Source organism: Giraffa tippelskirchi, chromosome 7, assembly GCF_054371585.1.
Source record: "Giraffa tippelskirchi isolate mGirTip1 chromosome 7, T2T-mGirTip1v1.2.pri, whole genome shotgun sequence".
NCBI classification, from domain to species: Eukaryota; Metazoa; Chordata; class Mammalia; order Artiodactyla; family Giraffidae; genus Giraffa; species Giraffa tippelskirchi.
Window position 1 is genome coordinate 144,656,702 of NC_137281.1, and position 24,873 is coordinate 144,681,574.

At 40.0% G+C, this 24,873-nt stretch overlaps 1 protein-coding gene across 6 annotated transcripts in view; it reads left to right on the forward strand.

Annotated features, from left to right (window-relative positions):
- The first annotated feature begins 11 nt into the window (after positions 1-11).
- The window catches only part of PSEN1 (presenilin 1), a 64,625-nt gene continuing 39,763 nt past the window's right edge, over positions 12-24,873 (forward strand). Inside the window, exons 1-3 of one of the 6 annotated variants that reach the window (XM_081508958.1) lie at positions 12-2,412; positions 7,519-7,600; positions 7,694-7,833. In XM_081508958.1, coding sequence (XP_081365084.1) covers positions 7,747-7,833 — 87 coding nt within the window. In that variant the 5' untranslated portion in view covers positions 12-2,412; positions 7,519-7,600; positions 7,694-7,746. The remainder of the gene's footprint in view (positions 2,413-7,518; positions 7,601-7,693; positions 7,834-24,873) is intronic. The other 5 variants (XM_081508961.1, XM_081508957.1, XM_081508960.1 and 2 more) reach the window with 5 other exon arrangements.

Consider the following 24,873-nt stretch of genomic DNA (forward strand, 5'->3'; position numbering starts at 1 on the left):
TGAAGCCTTTTGGGCGGGGCCTGAGCCGTCAGCTCCAAAGGCCGCGATTTCACATCGGAAACAAAACAGCGGATGCTCGGGAAGGAACCTGGGCTGCTAGAGGCCGGTGGCGGTGGCGGCGAGGAAGGGGGTAGGTGCCCGAAGGGGAGTTGGGGGTGACAGGAACGCGCCTCACATCCGGCGCCAGTACAGGCGGCTGCGGGCAGGGCCAGGCCCTTTGTCGCCGTCCGGGCCGCGGAGCCGGTGTCCTCGAGGATGAGGAGTGGGGCGCGGTCGGACTGGGACCGAGGAACCCCCTGTGGGGAACAAGGAGGGGCGGCCCGTTTCTCGGGCGCCGGGCGCGGCGCGCAGTCCGGTTGAAGAGAGAGTCCCCCTCCTCAGCCTTGGTACGGAAGTGCTGGTTTCCCGAAGACAGCTCAGGGCGCAGGTGCCTTGGGCGGGGATTGACCGTCTTGCCTGGAGTTGGAGCGGGAGAAAAGAGGAAGCGCCTTGCGCTGGGTCTTGTTGAGCAACTGCTGAAACTCCGCGCCTCGTCCCCTGAGTGTGTCCTTGTCCAGGGGAAGCGAGTGGCACTCAGGGCTAATTTCCTTCTGTCTCCGTTCGAGGCGGAAAACACCGGGGTCTGATGCTTTTGCCTTAATCAGGACTGTCGCGAGGCTTTTATGTCCAGTGCTTTGCCTGTATTTTAGATACTTGGCTTTTTGATCCCGCAGATTCCTTTCAAATAAATATCTGCTTCTCTGGTAGGAAAGTCAACTTAATAATTTTATAAGCGTTGTTTGTCTGCTTTGGACAAGAGGAATAAAGCGTTCAAGGTTTACTATGGGAGATAAGAATGGCAGGCAAATCACTATATGGCAGAGCACGTTGTAAAAGTCATAAGTATTCTCTCAAGTTTGAGGCAGGTGGAGATTACATCTGGTTAAGGGCGTCTTGTTACTTAAGCTATCTTTCGCCATGGAAAGGTTTCCACCCTCGGAGTTGAATTGAGAAGGGCGTTGTATCAGAGGGTGTACTACGAAGAGCAGCTCTCTGGATCCTAAGCGTCCAGTACCCAGTGTGCACTTTAAATCACTCTAATGAAGGAGGGTAAAAACAGGAACGAGATTGGAGCCGATTGCATTTGGCTGATTTCAGTCACCTGCCAAAGCCAGTTTCAATTCTCCTTTAACTCATTTACAGAGTTCTGCCAACGTAAACCCCCTCCCACCTCCATTTAGTAACAAGCCCTTAACAGTGAAAAAAGAAGCCTATTTATTGAGTGCATCGATTCCCTCACTTCCTACCCTCCTCCCTCCAGAGAAAAGTAGATGATAGAAGCAGCATCTTTCATCTGTTTTTACATTCATTGGCTCATCTTCTTGGGAAAATAGTTATCACAACTCTGGGCATACTTTCCTATGAGTGGATATGGTCTGGTGCTGAATTTTAAGTTAGCGGCTGCCCCTGGTCCTAGACTGCTGCGTGAATTTCCATTTGTGGAGAACTGAAGGATTGGAGTTGGTCTCTGAGACTCATTCCAGCAGGAAAGGTAGAACGTTTGTCAGCAAGGCTTTTGTGGTCCCCTTCCCCTCCCTCAGATCCAGGTTCCTTCTGCTGCTGCTCTCCCACTGCTTTACCTCAGATTGCAGGGAGAGACTTGTTTCTTTTGGATGTATTCTGAAAAATTAATAGTGCATCTCCTTTGTGTGATCAATGCCAGGCAGATTTGGAAGGTGTTTTGAGCGTTGTTCTTAGTAAGTTTTGTGACAAGAACTTTGCCTTGGGTACGTAAGGTCTAAAATGAGTGAGATTTGAGGTGACTTTTGCATGATCCAGGTGAGATATAATGAAAATTTGGCCTTTGGTGGTGACAGAGGCTTAGAAAGGAGGAAAAGTATGAAGAGGATATGACGGCCAATTGAGGAGCAAGGAGTAAAATGTTAAGTTGACTGGGAGGCTTTGTTTGGAAAATGGGGGTAACAATCACAGGAATAAGAAAGCTAGGAGCAAAGGAGAGTCTGGAGAGGAAGAGGAGAAATCGGTTTGGAAGTATCACTTTTCAAGTGCCAGTAGTTGAAATATCCCGTGGACAGGCCTGGAGCTGTAAACATGCGTCCCTTAAATAGCCTTACCAGTTGATTTTGGAACAGTGGAGGAAAAGCCTAAGAAAAGGAGGGGGACAAGGAGGCCCAGGCAGAGCCTAGGAACACTTATAATGAGAGGGTGGAAGAGGATAAGGAACCAGCTGAGGGGAATGAGTGGTGGGAGGAGAACCTCCACCATGCAGTGTCACTAAACTGAGGAAGGGAGGGAAGCTTCAGGAAGGAAAGGGTTGTCGGGGATTTTCAGTATTAAGCCTGTTTGTCGGAGAAAGAACTGAAGCTTTAGAGCCGCACTGTCCAATAGAAACATCACGTGAGAGCTGCAAAGGTCAGTTTTAAGTTTTCTGATGAGCAAATGTTTTAAAGCTAGAACTAGGTGAAATTAATTTGAATAATTATTTTATATAACCCAGTACATCTAAATAATTTTATTTCAACATGTTATTAATGTAAAAACATTCTTGTCTGTCCTCCCCTCTAGACAGTAAGCGCCTTAAGTGACCAGAAGCATCATCGGATGCACTAGCACCCCTTGTACCTACCCCAGGTTGGGGGTGTGCACAGAATGCCAGCAAGTGTCTGTTGATTAAAGGGTATTAATGTTTGGTTTTCACTATGCCTTGTACAGTTCCTTAAGGTGATCTAAAGCGAACAAGAGAATGCATTGCTGAGAACAGTCAATGATTTACCAAATTAACTGTGAATAGTCCTTTTCTTTGTTAAAGATTAGTTGTGTTCTGCCATTTCCACAACAGATTTTCCACAGTGACTCATTGTAATTACACCTTCCATGTAGAGTTACTGAAATGAAATTTGAGAGGAAAAGAATCTCTTTAACTATATAAGTAATAATACAGGACCATGGTCCCATTTCCACAGTTCTCAAGTCCAAAAGCTCCTAAATCATTTGACAGCAAACTCTAACCTGAACCTCTTTATGTAGTTTAAGACTTCTTATATATTTTACTACATATTTATTAGTGTGTTTGATTTTATGGCTCTATCTAATACCCTGAGGGAGCATTATAAAACATGGCATTTGCCTCATGTTGCTGTGCAGGAGACCTGGGTTCGATCCCTGGGTTAGGAAGATCCGCTAGAGAAGGGAAAGGCTACCCACTCCAGTATTGTGGCCTGGAGAATTCCATGGACTATATAGTCCATGGGGTCGCAAAGAGTCGGACACAACTGAGCGACTTTCACTTTCACCTTTACAAAATCCAAAAAATACATAAATTGTAAACCTGTTTAGTCCTAAGGGTTTCAGATAAAGAATTTCAGATTTGTAAGTCTTTGTTCATTTTTTATTGCATCTTCTGAGCCCACACAACCATTATTATTTAAAGACAACCGTGATAACTCTACATAGTAGTCCCCCAAACTCAGTGCCTTAGAGCATTAGCTCTCACCGTTCTTAAGTGACAGCTAGGGCAATTCTGCTTTGCCCTTCTTATTCTGGGCCCCAGGCTGAAGGGGCAGTGGATACCCAAATAAGTTGTTGAGGGAACAGCAGAAGTACAGGAAGGCAGGGCCCCCTGCACAAGCACAGTTTAACTGTTTGTACTGCATCTGCCAAGATCCCATGACCAAAGGAAGTTGTCAGGTTGTGCCCAAAGGCATGGAGTGGGTAGTAGACTGCACCCACCTTGAGGCCAAAGCAAGTCACAGAGCCAAGCTCAACATCCTTTCTTGGGTATGTTGGGGGAGGGAGTGAATGTATGCTGAATAATAATCTAATCTACCACAGATGGTTCACAGTAGAGTGGGAAGGAAGGAAGCAGGGAGAAAAAAATCACCAAATTGGATGTATCACTATGCTTGCTCTTTTTAGGGCCTGTCACTTTCATGAAGCCTCTTGTGGGACTGGGGAGATTATTTGCTCCCTAATCTCTTAAAATTGAGAGTCTTTCTAGGCTGTATTCCTGACGTTTTAGATTAATTTCAAATTATTAATTTTAGTTTGTTACCTTGGGATGTAGTGAGAGACAGAAACATACTTTTCTGTTGGTATGTCCCTAAATGAATTTTTAATAAGCTTCTTTTTGGGATTTCAAGCACTGGTCCTGTGATACTTTTTAAAGTGCTGATGGATAGAAGGTTTTCTGGTTAGATAGATTTTTCTGTTCAGTACATCTAAACTTTGAGATTATTTGTATTCTCCTGGGGCTTTTAGTCTTTGTGTATAATAGAAAGAAATTATAGCTGCCCATCAGAAAAGGATTTCTTTTTCCTTTTATCTGATTGAGCAAATGTTTTGAGAAAAAGGAAATGGATAGCAGTGAATTCAAGTGTTGTGCTTTATCAGCCTCAGAAAATCTTTAGCAGATGGCCAGAGAGAGAAAACACCAAAATCTACTTACATCCCTACTCCCACTCCCTCTGCAATTCAGGTCATGTGAAAGATCCTCACTTTCCAACAACTGTCTTTTCTTGTTCTCATGGCACTGTTATAAGGTCCAGTAGTGTCTTTCTGCCACGCTGCTGGGACAGGGGGTCATTGGCCTTCTCCATGCAGTCGTCAATTGTTTTCAGCTGTTACTGGCCCTGAATCAAATCTAGCTTTGCCTGCCCCTTTCTTTGTACCAACAATGTTTGTTTGTTCTCCAGGCCTGACTGGAGACCTAACTAGCCCTGTTGCCTGCCTCCACTTCCTACTGAGCTCCATATAATGGGTAGTTCTTCCAGGAAGGGTGACCCTGCAGCATTGTGATCTTTAATGCATCAGTAGAGGCATGAGCTTTCTTCAGGTGAACTGGCAAAAGACCTGGGCTGGGTGTCAGAATATCTGGGTTCTGGAATTGCTGTTACTTACACCAGCAGATTCTTCACCTTTCCTTAGCCTTAGTGTTTTACATGTAAATACAGATGTGTCTTAAATACAGTTGTCCTTTGATGGAGGCAGGGATGGAGGACAGGTGCTTTCAGGACCCACCAAGCCCCACCCCATGGCTAACAGAATCCTTGGATGCTCAGGTCCTTTATATAAAATGGCATATTTGCATACAATCTATACACATCCTCCTGTATACTTTAAGTTATCTCTAGATTACTAATAATACCTGATATGAGTGAAAACGCCTTTTCCAGTCCTGTGGCTACTGCCGTGTTTTCCAAATTTGCTGACATATTGAGTGCAGCCCTTTCACAGCATCATCTTTTAGGATTTTAAATAGCTCAGCTGGAGTTCCATCACCTCCACTAGCTTTGTTCATAGTAATGCCTCCTATGGCCCACTTGACTTCACACTCCAGGATGTCTGGCTCTTGGTGAGCCGCATCATCGTGGTTTTCTGGATCATTAAGACTTTCCTTGTATAGTGCATCTGTGTATTCTTACCATCTCTTCTTCATCTCTTTTGCTTCTGTTAGGTCTTATCTGTCCTTTATCATGCCCATCCTTGCATGAAATGTTCCCTTGATATCTCCAATTTTCTTGAAGAGATCTCTAGTGTTTCCTGTTCTACTGTTTTCCTCTTATTTCTTTGTCTTGTTCGTTTAAGAAGGTCTTCTTATCTCTTCTTGCTATTCTCTGGAACTGTGCATCCAGTTGGGTGTATCTTTTTCTTTCTCATTTGCCTTTCGCTTCTCAATTAGACTTCCCTGGTGGCTCAGAGGTTAAAGCGTCTGCCTCCAATGCGGGAGACCTGGGTTCGATCCCTGGGTCGGGAAGATCCTCTGGAGAAGGAAATGGCAAACCACTCCGGTATTCTTGCCTGGAGAATCCCATGGACGGAGGAGCCTGGTAGGCTACGGTCCACGGGGTCGCAAAGAGTCGGACACGACTGAGCGACTTCCCTTCCCTTCCTTCTCAATTAGATAGTCAACTTTTAAAAATCTAGAAGCATAGGTCAGAACATCTGCTTTCAATACTTTGAGAATACAACTTCTGCTGGAATCCACCTCCCATTTGGGTAAGCTAGCATACATGTTGCCAAACCCTAAATATAAGTTTACACCTTCAAAAATCTATTTGACTTTTTAAATTGAAGTATGTAGAAATGTGCACAGATCATAGGTATAGAGCTCAGAGAATTTTCAGATTGACACCTCTATGTAACTAGCACCCAGATCAAGAAACAAAACATTATCATTAACTCCAGAAGCTTCCTGTGTACCCCCTTCTGGTGATCAATTCCCGTAAAAGTAACCATAGAGTCTACTGTTAATTTTAATTCATTTTATTTTTAAAATAATTTTATTTATTCATTTTATTTTTTAAAACAAATTAATATTGTATGTTTAAAGAAGAATTGTCTCATTATATAATTACATCTTTTTTAGTTAATATTAATTTGCAATCTTTTGATCTCACGCCAGCTTACTATGGGCTGAAGTTGGAGGGGAGGTGAAAAGTGGGCACAGTATTTAAGAGCATGTGGGATAGGGACTTCCCTGGTGGTCCCGTGGTTAAGTATTTGTGCCTTTACTGCAGGTTTTGATCCCTGGTTGGAGTATTAAGACCCCAGTGCTTCATGGCATGGCCCAGAAAAACAATACACGGGATAGAAGGGAAAGCATACCTTGATTAAGAATTTGTCATGATTTGAATGATCCAAATATAGGTGATAAGGGTTAATTGGAAGTCAGTACCTTTATTAGAGGAAAAAGTTGTTTTATGTGGTTTTTTATAAAAAAATCATTAGAATAAGAAAGCGGAATAATAGAGGATAGAAGATCCTGAAATGAAACGATATTGACAGCATGCTTTCATGTAAGTATGTACATGGTAATGTTTTAGACACTTTAAATGAATTAGAGTACTGCTTAGGTATGCAAACCAATTTTTTTTCTTCTGTATTTCTGAAGACTTTCAATGAAAAGCAAAGTTGAAGCCCTAAGGCTGTTGGATATTCCGGTACCTAGACAGGCACATGGGAGGGTGAAGTCTGGGAGACTGAGTGATATGTGTGAGCAAGGCTGTGCAAGGAGGCAGAGGAGAGGCTGGGGGTCAGGAGTCTGTGGTTTTGGTCCTGGTCTGCCCAGTTGAATGCTTTTAAGCAAGTCACTGAACTTGGGTCCCCTTCTGCTTTTGTAAAATAAATATGTTACCTAGTTCTGTTGCCTTGGAGCATTGTGGTAAAGGAAAAGAGATGATAAAAAGAAATTAAAAGCACAAAACAGATAATTTTATGGTGATATAAATTAGGGTGGATCGGAAAAGAAACACTGACAAGAACATTCTTTAAGATCATTTAGCACCCTTTGCTCTAGATCTGAAATCATTAGATATGATAGTGATTGAAAATATTTGGTTTCTCAAGTAGATCTACTCATTACCAAGAAGTAAATTGAGCTGACAAAAGTTTGTCAACTGAAGGTCTTGGCATAGTAATGCATTTCTGGTTTACAGATTAGTCTTGTAAGTGTTTAATTGGTGTGAATGGATTTACTAGAACTTGACCAACTCTGGGTAACCCAGTAAAATCCTGTTCCAGACCTAATCCAGGAGCCAGCAAGTGACAGCAGCCTGTGAGGTCCTTAGAAAGCGTGGCCTGGAGGAGAACACATGAAAGAAAGGTTTGTTTTTGCTGAAAGTCATTTGTGAAAGTGTTTCAGAATAGAAGTATAATTGTAATGCACCAAAGATTGTTTTCTTTTTCTCTTTTTCAGAATCCCAAGAGGCTCTGTTTTCTGTGAAAAAGTATACCTATACAGTTGCTCCAATGACAGAGTTACCCGCACCCTTGTCCTACTTCCAGAATGCACAGATGTCCGAGGACAACCACCTGAGCAATACTGTACGTAGCCAGGTACAGTGTCAACCTCTGCAACTATGCTTTCAGACTGTGGATTCATTGACCACCCTCCCTCACCTCCCGGAGAGGCACAGGACTGAGCAGGCTTTGTCAGCTTTACCAAATTTACATATTTGCTGAACTTTGAGTAAGAGAAAACACCGTCCCATTTGGTGCAGGGGACGCAAGTCTTGGTTGTTGATACCGTTCCTCCCTGTCTCTGACATCACCTCTCTTTCTGATACCTTCTCCAGCTTCCCCAGCTGTTTATTACTCTACCTAGCTTGCTCTTACTCTTCTGTGGGCTGAGTACATTTTATTTGCTTTCAGGCCTGGCTGGCCTGGTTCTTGATGGTACTTAGTAAGTGCTCCTTGACAGAGTGATGAATGCAGGGCTGAGTGTAGCAGACCTGGGAGAGGTCAAAGGAGAGAAGAAAGAAAGGGATGTTAATCTGTGCGTGGAACACAGAGACTCAGCGGCTCCACATGCAGACCAGAGCTGCCTGCTCTTCTGCTAGCTAATCATTACATGTTGAAGGCAGAGTCCACAGATGGCCTATGAGATGGCTGGGGTGGCGGTAGTATTTTTAGAGGTGGAGCCAGAATGGGGAAAAACACAAGGCCAATTGTAAGCCGTACAGGCTACAGGGGTTGGGGAGCAGGGCCAAGCTTTCCTCTGTGTGAACCAAAGGACAGAGCCAGTGGTGGAAGGAAAGAGGTTCTGAATCAGGAAAGAGAAACTTCCTCAAAAGTACTGTATCTCTGAAAGAGCATGGACTGTCTCATGGGCTAGTGTGTGCTTGTCACTAAAAGCAGCCACAGAGGCTGAAGGACTATCAGCCAAATCTGCAGAGGGTTAGTTCATGGACTGAGCGGTGAACTACAGCACTGGGTGGCCAGAGATTGAGAATTCAATTAAGGGTCAAAATGTGGGAGGAAGGCTTCCCAAAGTAAACTTCCATGGATGCTTAGGATTCAAGTAGAGCCAACTGGGAAGTCGTGACTGATGGAAGAAGTAACACTAGTGGAAGAAGAATTGTCCTACAGTATAAATCGACAGGGGGGCTTTCTCTGGGGATATCAGAAGCAGATCACACTGTATTGCTAGAGCATTTTAAACAAATGAAATCAATTTAAAATGAATATCAAGGGAAGCCCTGAAAGAGAACACCTGAGGGGTTGATGGGGCGGAAGAGGGGCTGTTGCCCTCGTGTCTGGGTGGGTGGTTAATAAGGAGTGTTCTGACAACACACTTGCTCCACTGCTGTGTGTCAGCAGCTTGACTTTCTCCTTTTTGCTGTTCCCTAGGAATGGCCTTTTGAAAAGTTAGACTGGGCTGGATTAGAAGGTTCTTGGTGTACGGCTGTGTAAGTTTGGATGCTGCAGACTTTGTACTCATTTTCAAACTGTTATTTCAGAGAAGAGAGAAGAAAAGTGGGAATTGCAGACTTGGGTCTCCGGGTGGCCCTTCCTTAGCCAGAGCAACTCCTGTTTTATCTGTTTCACATACCGATCTTCCGTGGATCCCTTTGAACAAAAGATTCCACAACTAACAAGTTTAAAGGTCACTCATCTGCCCTCAGGAGACGAAACCAGCATACTGAATGTCTTCAGTGTGCTGGACTCATACTAGGTGCTCTCACAAACATTATGCATCTTTAGGGCCTGGCATTTTAGGGACGTTTATCATAAATGAGCAAGTTTTCCTTCTGTCTTCCCCTCCTTTGAATAGCTGCTCTATTAAGGTACTTATCTATACGACTCTAGAGTGCACAAACATGCAATTTTACACTAGATATTACAGAAAGAAAAGAAAATATTTTTGAAGCTGAAAAGAGAATGAATAGCTTCCTTACAGACTAGGTAAGTAGGTGAATTATCCTTTCCTTTTAAAAATGAAAATCATTGTATTTTTTTCAATTAAAAACAGTTTTAAAAGGACTTCTCTGGCGGTCCACTGATTAAGACTATGCACTCCCAATGCAGTGGTTGTGGGTTTGATCCATGATTGGAGAACTAGGATCCGTGTGCTGCATGGAATGGCCAAAAAAAAGTGTTTAAAAGAAATATTCAGCAGGCCTGAATATGAAAAAAAAAACTTTTCTCTATCTTATAAAGACCGACTGAACTGAAGTAAACTATATTAGAAATTTGTGTGTAGTCCAGCTGTTCCATTTATTGTTTTATGTCCATACCATAAAAGCCCGACAAGGAAAATGTGGGTGATTTTGGTGATTTTCCCCTTTGTTTTTTCCACATGTTCTATAATACAGTAATCTCATAATTTAAAAAGAAATGTATTCCTAAGAGGAAAATTTTTGAATGTAAAGGAAGGTCACAAGAAGAGAAAAACATGATAGCCTGAGGTCTTGGTAATTGGAATTTATAAATGCCACTGATAAAAGCTTCAGTTGTGTTTGTCAGTTTCCATTTAAAAGACTGAAATGTTTACAGTGCTTTATAAAAAGGTTTTGTAAAAATACTGACTTTTTGGATTTAAACTTTAAGCAAACTTTCATTTTCTAGAAAACTAGCCCATATAAAACATCTTAATTCCTGCTCATAACAAATGAGAGGAGTTACATTGTTTTCACCTTTTCAGTTTTTAGAATGCTTTACTTTTTTATGCTTGTTAGCCCTACTAGGTTATAAAATCTCTAAAGGCAGAACCATATTCATGTTTCTGAGTTGACTTTAGAATTTAATCACCAAGTGTCTCTAAACCAGTTCAGTACAAATCTCCCTGCCAAAGAACAAAGAGGTTTGGGGGTTTTTTCTCACATTAGCAAGAGAAAATTTTAAATTTTGTTTCTGCAAATAATCCGAAGTGAATCTCAGTTGCATAAGGACTTCATCTTTTGTGTGAGAGGGTGCTCTGGGTGCCCTGTTCTCTGGACCCACTCCTTGGCCATCATATCACTGCTCTTGACACCATGTCATTATCTGCACTGCTGTCACCACGTGGGGCAGAGCTCCAGATTTTATGTAGAACAGCTGTCAAATGATAGTTTGGCATGTCACGAGAACCAAGTGGAGAATCCATTTTATTTATTTCTCTCTCAAGAATGCGTGTCCTGCTTCAACCAAAAATGTTAACTGCTTTCCATTAGTTTACCCACCACCTCTACTGGAAGCTAGAGTGGACCTCATGTTTTTGCTGTTGGTTGGCCATGTCTAGAGGGACTGGAGACTGGAAGGTAGACTGACTAAATAACTCAAGTGTTTTTGACGAAGGGCAAAGCTTGTAAGCTGTTAAATAACTGAAGTTCTTTGTTTTCTGTTTATTTTTGGCTGCACTGGGTCTTCATCTGCTGAGCACTTCTCTAGTTGCGGTGAGCACGGGGCTGCTCTGTAGTTGTGATACACAGCCTTCTCATTGCAGTGGCTTCTCTTGTTTTGGAGCTAGGTGCGTGGGTTTCACTAGCTGTGGCACACAAGTTCAGTTGCCCATGGCATGTAGAACCTTCCTGGACCAAGTTGGTAGGTGGATTCTTAACCATTGAACTGCCTATTTGTAAAGTTTTATTTTCTGATGCAAAATTTTGATGGGTAGAGTTCATGTTTTGATTTGATGTAGACTTAACATCCCTTATCGTGGATCAGCTGAGGGCTTTTTGCTTTTCTGAGATACAAAGAAGTGATTTTTTTTAAAGTAAGTCTAAAATTCTTTTATATTGTTAATTAAGCCTTTTAAAATACGTTACAGCAGTGATTTTCAAATTGGAGTCCCCTGGAAGAATTGTTAAAACAAATTCTCTGGCCCGAAACCCAGAATTCCTGATTTTGTAGCTCTGGTATAGAGCCAGAGAATTTGCATTTCTGACTACTTCCCAGATCCTGCCAATGATTCTGGTCCAGGGGCCATAATTTGAGAGCCACTGTATTTGATTAAAGAATTAAAGCGAAGGTGACATTAGAGAAAAACAATTAGATTTATAAATTGAATAGTCAATATTTTAATTCTCATTAGTTTATTCTGACCCAAATTTTCTAGCCCTTAAGGCAGTTAATTGTCAACAGCCTTTTTGATTTAGAATAGAAAGAAAAAAAATCAGTTATTTACCAATTAAAAAAGAAGCCTTAAAGTAGAAATTAATTAAAAGGTCAATAATAATTCTCTGTGTAAAGCAATTGCTGAGGAATACATGCAGATTGTTACCTTCAGCTGCTAAATTTACAACATTAAAATGTGTCTGGTGTCTATAAACAAGGTCATTTGCAGTATCTTTTCTGAATTCAAAAGACTAAATGCAGAGAACTTTATTAAGTTATTAGCAAATCATAAGCTGGTAGAACTAACCCTCTCATTTTCTAGATGATGGTGGGTCACTTTTTTAAAGTGTGAGAAATCTTATGGAATTAAACAGAATGCAGACATAGAAGATGTCTAAAGTGGTGATTAAGTACCTGGGACCTTGAGAAGAAAAAAATAAGTGAAAGGAGTGATCTAAATTTAAGCTGAATCAGGTTCACAGGCTTAATCAGTCAGTCTTTGAATGATGATGTTATTGTACCATTTATGGTAATTTGTTTTCCCTCCCATTCATATCAGAATGAAGTAAAGAGAAAAAAGAACTTAAAATCTTGGGATGACCTCCAGAGAAACATGCTTGTTTTTGCATGAGAGTAAAGTCAGAGATCTTTGGCACAGATCTCAATAGTTTAAAAAAAAAAAAAAGCTCTAGGTTCAAGCCACACACAACAGCACCATAAATGTGTAATATTATCTCTCACCAGTTATGTCAACTGTTCAGGGAAATGACAACCTTCCTTGATGATGGAGTACTGGTTAAAGCTCTAACTCTGGGCAATCTCAAAGCTTGGGCAGGTGCTGGATAGAATTCTGCATGCTGTTGGAAACATTGCGTATGATTAATAAATATTTTCAAGTTTTCCACTTCATTTGCCAGTTCTTCAGTTCAGCTACTCTTCTCATTTTTTCTGCAGTGCAGGCCTCACATTTCTAATTGTGGAAATCCAAACAACATCTAGGGCTTCCTTGACAGCTCAGCCAGTAAAGAATCTGTCTGCAATGCAGGAGACCCCGGTTTGATTCCTGGGTTGGGAAGATCCACTGGAGAAGGGATAGGCCACCCACTCCAGTATTCTTGGGCTTCCCTTGTGATTTTGCTGGTAAAGAATCCGCCTGCAATGTGGGAGACCTGGGTTCGATCCCTGGGTTGGGAAGCACCCCTGGAGGAGGGAAAGGCTATGCACTCCAGTATTCTGGCCTGGAGAATTCCATGGACCGTATAGTCCATGGGCTCACAAAGAGTCAGACATGACCGAGTGACTTTCACTTTCAACAGACAACTTTTAAACAATATCTATAAAGTCTTATTGGTACTTTTTTTTTTTAATTTATTTTTAAAGATAATTTTATTTATTTATTTTTGGCTGTGCTGGGTCTTTGTTGCCGTGCAGGCTTTTTCTTTAGCTGTGGCGAATAGGGGCTACTCTCTAGTTGCTGTGCTTGGATTTCTCACTGTGGTGGTCTCTCTCGTTGCAGAACACAGGCTCTAGGCGCATGGACTTCAGTAGTTGCAGCATGTGGACTCACTAATTGTGGTGTGCGGCCCTACAGTGTACAGGCTTCAGTAGTTCTGGCTTGTGGCTTAGTTGCTCTGTGGCTATGTAGGATCTTCCCCTCCTGCATTGGCAGGTGAATTCTTATCCACTGCACTACCAGGGAAGCCCTTTAATTTAACTGGAGGATAATTGCTTTACAATGTTGTGTTGGTTTCTGCCATACAACAACATGAATCAGCCACAAGTATATGTACATCCCCTCCCTCTTGAACCTCCCTCCCACAGTACTTTTTCTTATAAATAAATATGTATGTTAAGTAAATAACGTGACGATTATAAATATATCAACGTAATGGAATACAGTGTTAATTTTTAGGCCTTTGAGTTGGTACATGGGAATGTATACATGAAATAATATTCGATGAAAAAAGTAAGATTAAGTTGTTTTCCTTATTAAATAATCTAAGTTCATATTCAGCAATACAGAATAATAAACTTCAGTGTGGCAAAAACTGCCATGAACAAAGTCAAAAAACAAACTGGGCAAAGGCTTATATACCTAGTGACAGATATATCTTAATATATAAAGAATTCTTATGAAGTTAAAAGCAACATAACTCAGAAACAAATTACTAAAAGGTGTGAGCAGAAAAACATCTGCTTTTGCTTTATTGACTGCACCAAAGCCTTTGACTGTGTGGATCACAACAAACTGTGGAAAATTCTTAAAGAGATGGAAATACCAGACCACCTGATCTGCTTCCTGAGAAATCTGTATGCAGTTCAGAAGCAACACTTAGAACTGGACATGGAATAACAGACTGGTTCCAAATCAGGAAAGGAGTACGTCAAGGCTGTATCTTGTCACCTGCTTATTTAACTTATATGCAGAGTACATCATGAGAAACGCTGGACTGGATGAATCACAAGCTGAAATCAAGATTCCTGGGAGTAATATCAGTAACCTCAGATATGCAGATGACACCATCATTATGGCAGAAAACGAAGAAGAACTAAAGAGCCTCTTGATGAAAGTGAAAGAGGAGAGTGAAAAAGTTGGTTTAAAGCTCAACATTCAGAAAACTGAGATCATGGCATCCGGTCCCATCACTTCATGGCAAATAGATGGGGAAGCAATGGAAACAGTGAGAGGCTTAATTTTGGGGGGGCTCCAAAATCACTGCAGATGGTGACTGCAGCCTTGAAATTAAAACTTGCTTGCTTCTTGGAAGAAAAGTTATTACCAACCTAGATAGCATATTAAAAAGCAAAGACATTACTTTGCCAACAAAGGTCCATCTAGTCAAAGCTATGGTTTTTCCAGTAGTCATGTTAGGATGTGAGAGTTGGACTATAAAGAAAGCTGAGCACCAAAGAATTGATGCTTTTGAACTGTGGTGTTGGAGAAGACTCTTGAGAGTCCCTTGGACTGCAAGGAGATGCAGCCAGTCCAACCTGAAGGAAATCAGTCCTGAATATTCATTGGAAGGACTGATGCTGAAGCTGAAGCTCCAATACTTTGACCACCTGATGCAAAGAGCCGACTCATTGGAAAAGACCCTGATGCTGGGAAAGATTGAAGGCAGGAGGAGAAGGGGATGATAGAGGATGAGATGGTTGGATGGCATCACCGACGCAATGCACATGACTTTGAGTAGGCTCTGGGAGTTGGTGATGGACAGGGAAGCCTGGCGCTGCAGTCCATGGGGTTGCAAAGAGTTGGACATGACTGAGCGACTGAACTGAACTGAACTGATGAGCAGTATACATATATGAAGGAGGAAAAAGAAATATAAATGGTAATAAATATATGAAAAGATTAGTTGGTCAACCTTACTAGTAATCAGAGACATAGAAATGAAAACCTTTGTCTTTCGCCTTTCAGTGAGCAAGGCTTGATTCTTATTGCTACTGAAGATATGGAGAAATAGGCACTATTCATTTGATTTTCGTAGGAGTTAAAAGTTTGTCTTTATTTGGAAGCAAGCTGTCAAAGAGTCTACTACATACACATGCCTTTTGGAGATTATCTGGCAATTAAATCTAAAAATGCATACACTAGACTTCCTTGGCACTCCAGTGGTTAAGACTCTGAGCTTCCACTGCAGGGACATGGATTTGATCCTGGGTAGGGGAAATTCCACATGTCTCGAGGTACGGCCAAATAAATAAATAAATGCATGTACCTTTTGACCAAGTACAACCACTTCTGGAAACTTATTCTATAAAAACATTTCCATAAAAGTACCAGGAAATATAGACAAGAATATTCATTGAAATATTATTTATAACAGTGAGAATTTTAAGATAATCTGTCTTATGGTTTACCCAATCAATATTATAAGGTAATGGAGAATAGTAGGATCTTTTGACTAAACTGTCTGAAGTAGAATCTCAGCTCTGGAACCTCTTAGCTGTGGGATCTTTGGCAAACTATCTGATATCTCTAAGCATCAGTTTCTTTATCTGTTAAATGAAGTTTAGAATATTAACTCAGTTTTATAAGGATTAAATAGATTACTCACCTGAGCTGCTTAGCAGAATGTCTCACACATACATAGTCAATAAATCTTAGCAATTATTATTATAGTTTTTACTGTGCTGCTACTGTAATTTTTTTTTTAATTATTTCTTTTTGCTACTATGATGTGTAAGTTGAGGTATATTGGCAAAGCAGATTGCAGAACATGGCTATAAAAGTATCTGAAAGTACGTCAGATTGCTCACCATATTCATGCTGTGGAGCAGAGACTCAGGAGGATGCTGAGTTTCTATTTATAAACACAAGTTGATAACATTTTCTAAAACTTCTAAAAATGTTTATAAACTTTTATTTATAGTGTTTCTTTTAACTACAGAAATAAAACTAAAAGCCAAGGACAGGTAGGCAGAAAACAAGGTTTAAAAAAAAAACTCAAATGGGCAAGCAGGCTCTATTAAAAATACTTCCCCTCCCCCAACAAACATAAAAGTACTTCCACAATCTTTGCTGCCTGAGAACTACTCTCCCTGCCTGAGGGTCCACATGTGTTCAGTGGTTGGACTTGTACATATTCTGAAGGGAGAGAAGGGAGAAAGAATTAAAATGAAGCCTCTGACTTCACAGTGTAGGAGCTCTGGGGAATGTGGCTTCGTAGGAACTCACTTCCCACATACTGGCCACTTCCCATAGGACCCCGCCCTCTCTGAAACTTACAACATTTGTGTAGTGAGTAATCCTGCCTTTGCCACTGAAATGAAACCATTTATAATGGCTACAACACTGGTTTTTCTGAACCTTAAAAATAGTCTCTAAGGGCAAAACTGAAGGCAGTAAAATGATCCTTGGTTGCCAGAGCATAGTGGGAAGGGAGGGATAAATAGGCAGAACACAGGGTTTTTAGGACAGTGAAACTCTTCTGTATGGTACTATGGTAGATGCATGTATTGCAGATTTTTCAAAACCCAGAGACTATACAGTACCAAGAGTGAACTCTAAAGTAAACTATGGATTTTAGGTGATAATGTGCCAATGAAGATTGGTTGATTGTGACAATGTACCACTTTAATGTAGGATGTTGATGGGGAAGGTTGCGGGGGCAAGGGGTATTGTGGGAGCTCTCGGTACTACCGCTCAGTTTTGTTCTGAACCTAAAACTGCTCTAAAAACTAAAGTTTTTTTTTTTTTTTTTTAATTAATAAAGAAATGAGGACTTCCCTGTTGGTCCAATGGCTAAGGCTCCAATGCAGGGGGCCTGGGTTCATTTCCTGGTTGGGGAGCTAGATCCCACATGCTGCAAGTAAGACCTGGTGCAGCCAAATAAATCAATAAAGATATTTTTTTTTAAAAAAGAAAGAAATGAGTTACCAAGCCACATATACAAAGAGACCTTCATGTTCTTATCTTTTAGAAATATATATTAACACTTAAATATTTATAAAGGAAATGATATGTCTGAGTTTGCCTCAAAGTAAAACTAGGGGCAAAGTGGGTGGGAATACAAATGGAATAAGATTTAACCTTGAGATGACATAATTGAAGGTCAGGTGCACATGTGGTTCCCAGGTGACTCAGTGGTAAAGAATCTGCCTGCAAATGCAGGAGATGAAGGAGACACATCGGGAAGATGAATTGGGAAGATCCCCTGGCGGAGAAAGTGGCAACCCACTCCAGTATTCTTGCTTGGAAAGTCCCATGGACAAAGGAGCCTGGTGGGCTTCAGTCCAGGAGGTCGCAGAGAGTCGGACACAACTGAGGGACTGAGAACACATGCAAAGTGCACATGGGGCTTTATTATACACTTTTGACATATTTACTTTAACTTTTTCCATAGTAAAAAAAAATTGTTTTTAATTAGCCTTTAAAATAACGCTAAGTTATCATTCTAATATTTAGCCGGGATTTTGCATTTTGGAAATCTCTTAGTACTTCTGTCACTTTCTAATATGACAATTTTCAAAGGACCTACACACCTCTTCACCTCTTTGTGAAAAACACTTAAGAAAAACAGCGTTATTGAAGAATAATTATCACACAGTTAACTGCACATATTTAAAGTATACATTTAAAGTATACAATTTGATCAGTTTTGACATACATGTATACCATGGAAACCACCACTGCAGTCAAGACAATAAATATAACCATCACGTGTAAGTTTCCTTTCCCTTGTAATCTCTCCTTTCTGTCCCTCCCCAACTGCTGTCAGACAGTCACTTACTAATTTTTGTCACTGTATTCTAGTTTTCATTTCCTAGAATTTTATAAAAATGAAATCATACTGTACATAACTTTTGTAAGGCTTCTTTCATTCAGCATAATTATTTCAAGCTCATCAGTGGTATAGCATGTATCAGTTGTTCCTTTTTATTGCTGTGTTGCATTCCATTATATGGATATACCACAGGTATTTTTTTTTTTCCATTCACTTGTTTATGGCTGTTTGCATTGTTTCTGGTTTTGGATTATTACAAATAAAGCTGTTGTGGACATTTATGTACAAATCTTTGACTGGACATAGTGCTTTCATTTATTTTGAGTAAATGCCTAAGAGTAGAGTGTGATCCAGTGTAGAAAGTATATATTTAACTTTTTAAGATACTGTCAAACAGTTTTCCAGATTGATTGTGTAACTTTACACTGCACTGGTACAGTAACTTTGCACCAGTACAGGGGTTCCAGTTCCTCCACATCCTTGTCAACGTTTGGTACAGTCTTGTCAGTTTTTTAGCCATTCCAGTAAATGGGTACTAATATCATTGTGACTTTAATTTACATTTCTCTGAATAATGATGTGAAGTGTATCTTCATCTGCTTGTCTTCCTAATATCTTTGGTGAAGTATCTGTTCAGATCCCTTGCTCAGTTTTTAAATTTGGTTGTTTCTTTTCTCTTTTTTTCTTTTTTTAGGAGGTTGAGGTTGTTTGTTTTCTTACTGAGTTTTATGTATTCCAGATACAGGTCCTCTATGATATATGTGATTTGCAAACAATTTCTTCCAGTCTGTGAGTTGTCTTTTTATTTTCTTAGCAGTGTATTATAAAGGGCAGAAATAGATCGGTATAAATATTGATGAAATCTCTTTTATCTATTTTTTCCTTTTGTGAGTCTCTTTTTTCTCAAAGTTTTTTCTTATATTACCTTCTTCTGGAAACTATAGTTTTAGGTTTTGCATTTAGGTCTGTATTGTGAGTACAATTTTTTGTATATGGCATGATGTATGGATCAAAGTTCATTTTTTTCCAGTTGGATATCCAGTTTCAGCATCATTTGTTGAAAAAGACTATCCTTTGGCAAAAATCACTTGTGCATATGTGTCAGGCTCTTTCTGGACTCTGCTTAGTCTGTTTGTGCCGGTACAACATTTTTTTGAGAACTATAACTGTATGAGATGTGGCATTAGTTCTCCAACTTTCAAAGTTGTTTTGGACATCCTCCTGTATTTCCCTTTTTTAAAAATAAATTTTATCTACTTAATTTTGGCTATGCTGGGTCTTTGTTGCTGCACAGGCTCTTTTCCAGTTGCGGCCAGCAGGAGCTACTCTCCAGTTGTGCACAGGCTTCTCACTGCAGTGGCTTCTCTTGCTGTGGAGCACGGGCTCTGGGGCGCACAGGTTTCAGTAGCTGTGGGAAGTGGGTGGGTGGCTCTAGAGCACAGGCTCAATAGTTGTGGCTCAGAGGCTTAGTTGCTCTGCAGCGTGTAGAATCTTCCTGAATCATGGATGGAACTCATGTCTCCAGAGTTGGCAGGCAGATTCTTTACCACTGACCCACCAGGGAAGCCCATATTTTCTATATTAACTTAATAAACATTACTATAGAAAAGCTGATTGAGATTGCATTGAATTTATAGATCAGTTGGTGGGGTCGGGGGGGGAGGAGGGAGAATGTTGGTAGAATTGACACCTTAGCAGCATTGAGCCTTTTTATCCATGAACACACAGTATAGCTCTACATTTATTTAGGTCTTAAAAAAGTTTTTTTTTAAATTGTGTTTAAGGACATGAGATACCATTTTTAAAAATTTATGTATTTTTTTGAATTTTTGGCTGTGCTGGGTCTTTGTTGCTGTGTGGGGGCTTTTTCTAGTTGTGGTGAGCAGTGAGTGCTACTGTCTATTTGCAGTGTGTGGTTTTCTCCTTGAAGTGTCTTCTCTTGTTACAGAGTGCACGCCCTAGGGCACTGACTCAACAGTTGTGGCGCATGGGCTTAGTTGCTTTGCAGCTCCTGGGATCTTCCTGGATCAAGGATCGAACCCGTGTCCCCTGCATTGGCAGGTGGATTCCTAACCACTGGACCACAAGGGAAATTCTCATCTTAACCATTTTTAAATGTGCAGCTCAGTAGTGTTAACTATATTCACATTATGGTGCAATAGATTCCTAAAACATTTTCAACTTGCAAAACTAATACTCTGCACCTGTTGAACAGCATAGCCCCATTTCCCTGTCCCCAGAGCCCCTAGCAAGCAAGTTATACTTTTTTTTTTTCAAGTTAGATTAATTTAGATAATATATATAAGTGGAATCATGCAATGTTTGTCTTTTTGTAACTTGCTTATACATTTCACAGTATAACGTCCTCAGGGTTCATTCATGTTTTAGCAAGTGACAAGATTTCCTTCTCTTTTAAGGTTGAATAGTACTCCGTTTTACATATGTATCACATTTCCTTCATCCATCTCTTGTTAGACATTTGAGTTTCTTCTGTCTTCTGGCTCTTGAAAATAGTGCTGCAGTGATCATGGGTGTGAAATACAATATCTCTTCGAGATACTGCTTTCAGTTCTTTTGGATCTGTACCTGTGGAAGTAGAGTTGCTGGACCATATGACAGTTCTGTTTTTAATTTTTTGAGGAACCTGCATCGTTTCCTATCGCAGCTGCACCCTTTTACGTGCCCATCCACAGGGCACAAGGGTTTCAACATCTCTGCACCCTTGCTAATACTTGTTATTTTCTTGGGAGTTTTTTGATAGTAGCCATCCTAATGGGTGTAAGAGATCTTATTTTAGTTTTCATTTGAATTTCTCTGATTAGTAACATTGAGCATCTTTTTTGTGCTTGTTGGCCATTTGTATATATTCTTCTTAGAAATGTCTATTGAAATGTCTGTTCAAGTCTTTTACCATTTTAAAATCAAATTATTTGTTTCTTTGTTGTTATAGGAGTCTTTTATATATTCTGGATATTAACCCCTTATCAAATATATAATTTGCACATATTTTCTTCCATTCTCTGGTTGCCTTTTTACTCTGTTATTTGTTTCTTTGATGCACAGTTTTATTAAAGTTTGATGTAGTCCCATTTGTCTATTTTTGCTTTTGATCTTTAATTTCTTTTAGCAATATTTTATGATTTTCAGTGTGTACGTATAATCAGGGCTCCCCAAGACCATGCTCAGGTTCAGTGATAAGCTAGTAGAAGGACCCACAGATCTCAGAAAAGCTGTTATACTCACTGTTACAGTTTACTGCAGTGAAAAGACATAGATTAAAGTTAGCAACAGAAAAAGGCACAGGGGCAAGGATCCCAGAGACACCAGGCCCAAGCTTCCAATTGTCTTGTCCCAGTGGAGTCATGCAAACAAGTGCTTAATTCTCCCAGGATCATTGTGAGACAACATGCAGAGAGTACTGCTCACCAGGAAAACATGCTTGAGCCTGGGTATCCCAGAGTTTTATTCAGGGTTGGTCATGTAAACATGGCTGGACATAGTTCTCTAACCGCTCCTAAGGTCAGCAGATACCATGTGGCTCAAGACTCCCACCATGGATCACATTGTTAACAGTGTGACCCAAGGCCTCATGTAAACAGAAACAGTCTTAATAGGCAGGCTGTTCCAAGGACTTAAAGGTTATCTCCTAGGAGCCAGGCCAAATCTTTCTTTGGTGTATGCAGATTTTGGACACCCCTGACTTGCTGAGTTAATCTTTAGAGTACAAAAGCTCTTTCACATCTTTTATCCTTTGAGTCTCAGCTCAAATGTCATGTCCTCAGAAAGATATTGTCTGGTCACATTACTTGAAAGTCCCATTCTGTGTATTTATCACATCACCCTATTATGGTACTGTCCTAATCTGTAATTATCTTGTCTATTAGCTGTCTTCCCCTGCTTGAAATCAGTTCGTGAGGGCAGTCTTGTTGACTGGTACATCCTTGTACATAACTGGCATTCACTGTTTTGTAAATTAAAAAGCTTTAACTAAAACAAAGTACCATAAGCCAAATAGAAAAAATGACAAAGGATATGAATACTTAGTTCATTTTAAAAAATGATCATTTTTTTCTAATGATAAGAGAAACATAGAAGTTAAAATTAAACTGAGATCCTGTATTTTAATACCTATCAGTTTGGTAAAAATTCAGGCATTGCAAGCTTACTGTGTAGACAAGGGCTTGTTGAATAGGCACTCTCCTGCATTGCTGAGTGAGTATTTGGCTGTATAAATCAGGATTTGAAATGAATATATACTTTGACCTTGTACTTCAGTGAAGGTATCCTATAAATATGCCCCTTCATGTGTGAAATAACTTCACTGCAGTGATGTTTGAAATGGCAAAAAGTTGGAAATAAGTTCGGTGTCCATCACTAGGGGATTGGCCTAGTAAATTATGATATCTTCATACACTGACTGTGCAGCTGGTTAAAAGCAATTTTTTAAGAGAATAAGAATATTCTTTACTAACATGTAGAAAACTTTCTAAGATACAGTTTAAAAAAGAAAGCATAGTATAGGACAGTGCATTTCTTGTGCTACCATTTCTGTGGACAAGGGGAATGAGAATATGTATTTGTATTTGCTCGTGTATGAATAAGGAAACTTTGAAAGGATTTGCCGAGAACAGTGACCAGTGGTAACCTGAGGGGTTAGGAAACTGAGAGTTAAGTGGGAGGTTTTTTACTGTATGCCTTTTTATACTTCTTAAGTTTAGAATCAAATGTGCATTTTACCTCTTTAAGTAAATAAATTGTATTTTTAAAAAAAGACATAAATTATATAGTTAATTTTTAAAGTAGTATCCAAAGTATTATGTGAAACAGTGCTCTAGTATCCTGTATCAGCTTTGAGGGTGGGGCAGGGTTGGGTCACTAATGTTCACTATAAACCAGAATATCCAGTCGAGTACCCTTAACAAGCATGTTATGATTGCCTCTTTTATGCTAGGTTCACCCAGTTAAACAGCTCACATAGCCTTATAGGAGAGCTGTGGTGCCATAGAAAGAACAGTTTTGAAGTGAGAGATTTGAGTTTGATTTTCCTACCTCTGCTGTTTTCTGACTATGAAATTTTGGATCAGTTGCTTTACTGTTCATCTACCAAAACCTCCCAACATATAAAGATAAATAAGATGAAGTGAGAGTGCTTTTAAATTACATAAGTACTTTATATAAATCATATAATACTAAATTACATAAATGCTTTGTATATACTATATTAAGAGAGCTGTTATTACTTGCATTTAGTTTATACTAAACATTAATCAGCCCAAGTTGGCCGTAATTGTATTGCTGAATATTAGCCACAACTGCAACGTTCTTAGCATATGGCATAGTCCCCTCCTTCTAAGAGGTGAAGTGTGAATTCCCTCGGCTCTCCTGCTTCTCAGCTGTCTACCCCACTATGCCCCTGTTGTCTAGATCCCACCTTCTTCATAAGCCTTTCCTTCCTACTGAACTTCAGTGACTTGTGTTCAGCAAAAATTATCTTTCTTGATAAGTGGTATATATTTTTCTGTCTTTTGTGCTTTGCAATTGTTTCCTTTCCACTCTCATAGGCCTGGAGTCTTCCTAAATGTTTCCTCCATGAGGTCAAACTGAGGCAGAGAGCACCAGTGCCTTTGTAAGGCCAGCTTTCTGTCTTCTTCTGTTCCCCATCGTTTATCCCCTACCCTGCTTCATTAGTTATCATCTCTGTGTTTTGTATCATCAACATTTTCCTCTAAGCCTAACTCGATACTTTGACCTGACAAGTATGCTCAAGTCTCTGACATCCCTAAAATAACTTTTTAAAATTTGAATCTCCTCTTTTGTCCATTTTTGTTCTTTTTTGGCTTCAAGGAATAATTGCCTTTAGTTTCTCAGTTTCCATTCATTCCCCAGTCCATTACGATTTACGGATAACCTGCTGCTTAAGCTTAGGAGTTATTCACATTTCTCTCCTTGGTGGTCATCTCACTTTGTATTTTTCCTTCCACAGCTGTTGTGTTACATTAATGACCAATGCATCCATCTATACTTTTCTCCCTGAGGTTTCATCAACTTTCATAGCTATAGAAACTAATAGCTTCCTTTAACTCTCTTCTGAGCTTGAAATTCACCTGTCTAGATTCTCTCTCCTCCTCTAACTAAAACCTCTCTCGGCTCCTCTAGCCTGCTCATCTTCTTGTGCTGTCTGTATCCATCAGTGCTATCACCACCTTCCTAGTCCCGTAAGCCAAAACCTCCAGAGTCCTCATTGACTCCTTCCTTACCATTTGCATGTAATTTGCCACAAAGCTCTGTCATTTGCTTCGGAAGTATTTTTCTCACACCTCTCCTATTTTCCATCACCTCTTCATCAAGTTTGTTAAAAATAAAGCATCATCTGATGTGTCACTTCCTCAATCTTAGCAATGTTTATGACTTTTTGATGCCTGCAGGACAAAGTCTGAAGTCCCTGGCATGGAGAACAAGGTTCTTTACAACCTGTTCCTAACCTTCCTTTTCCTGCCACCAGCCCTGAGCACTCTGTTCTCAGCCACCTCAGGAGTACTCACTGGTTTTCTGCATGGGCCTGTGTCACAGTTCACGTTGTCTTTGCCTGGAGTCCATTCACCTTCCACTCTTGAAGGTTCTACTCAAAAATTGTATCTTTCATGTTGTCTTTCTTTTTTGCTTTAAATTTTTATTGACATATAGTTGATTTGCAATGTTGTGTTAGTTTCAAGTTTATAGCAAAGTGATTCAGATATACATATATACATAGTGATTCAGTTACACATATATATGTATTTTTTATTTTTCATATTATTTCCCTTGTGGTTAATTATAGGATATTGAATATATT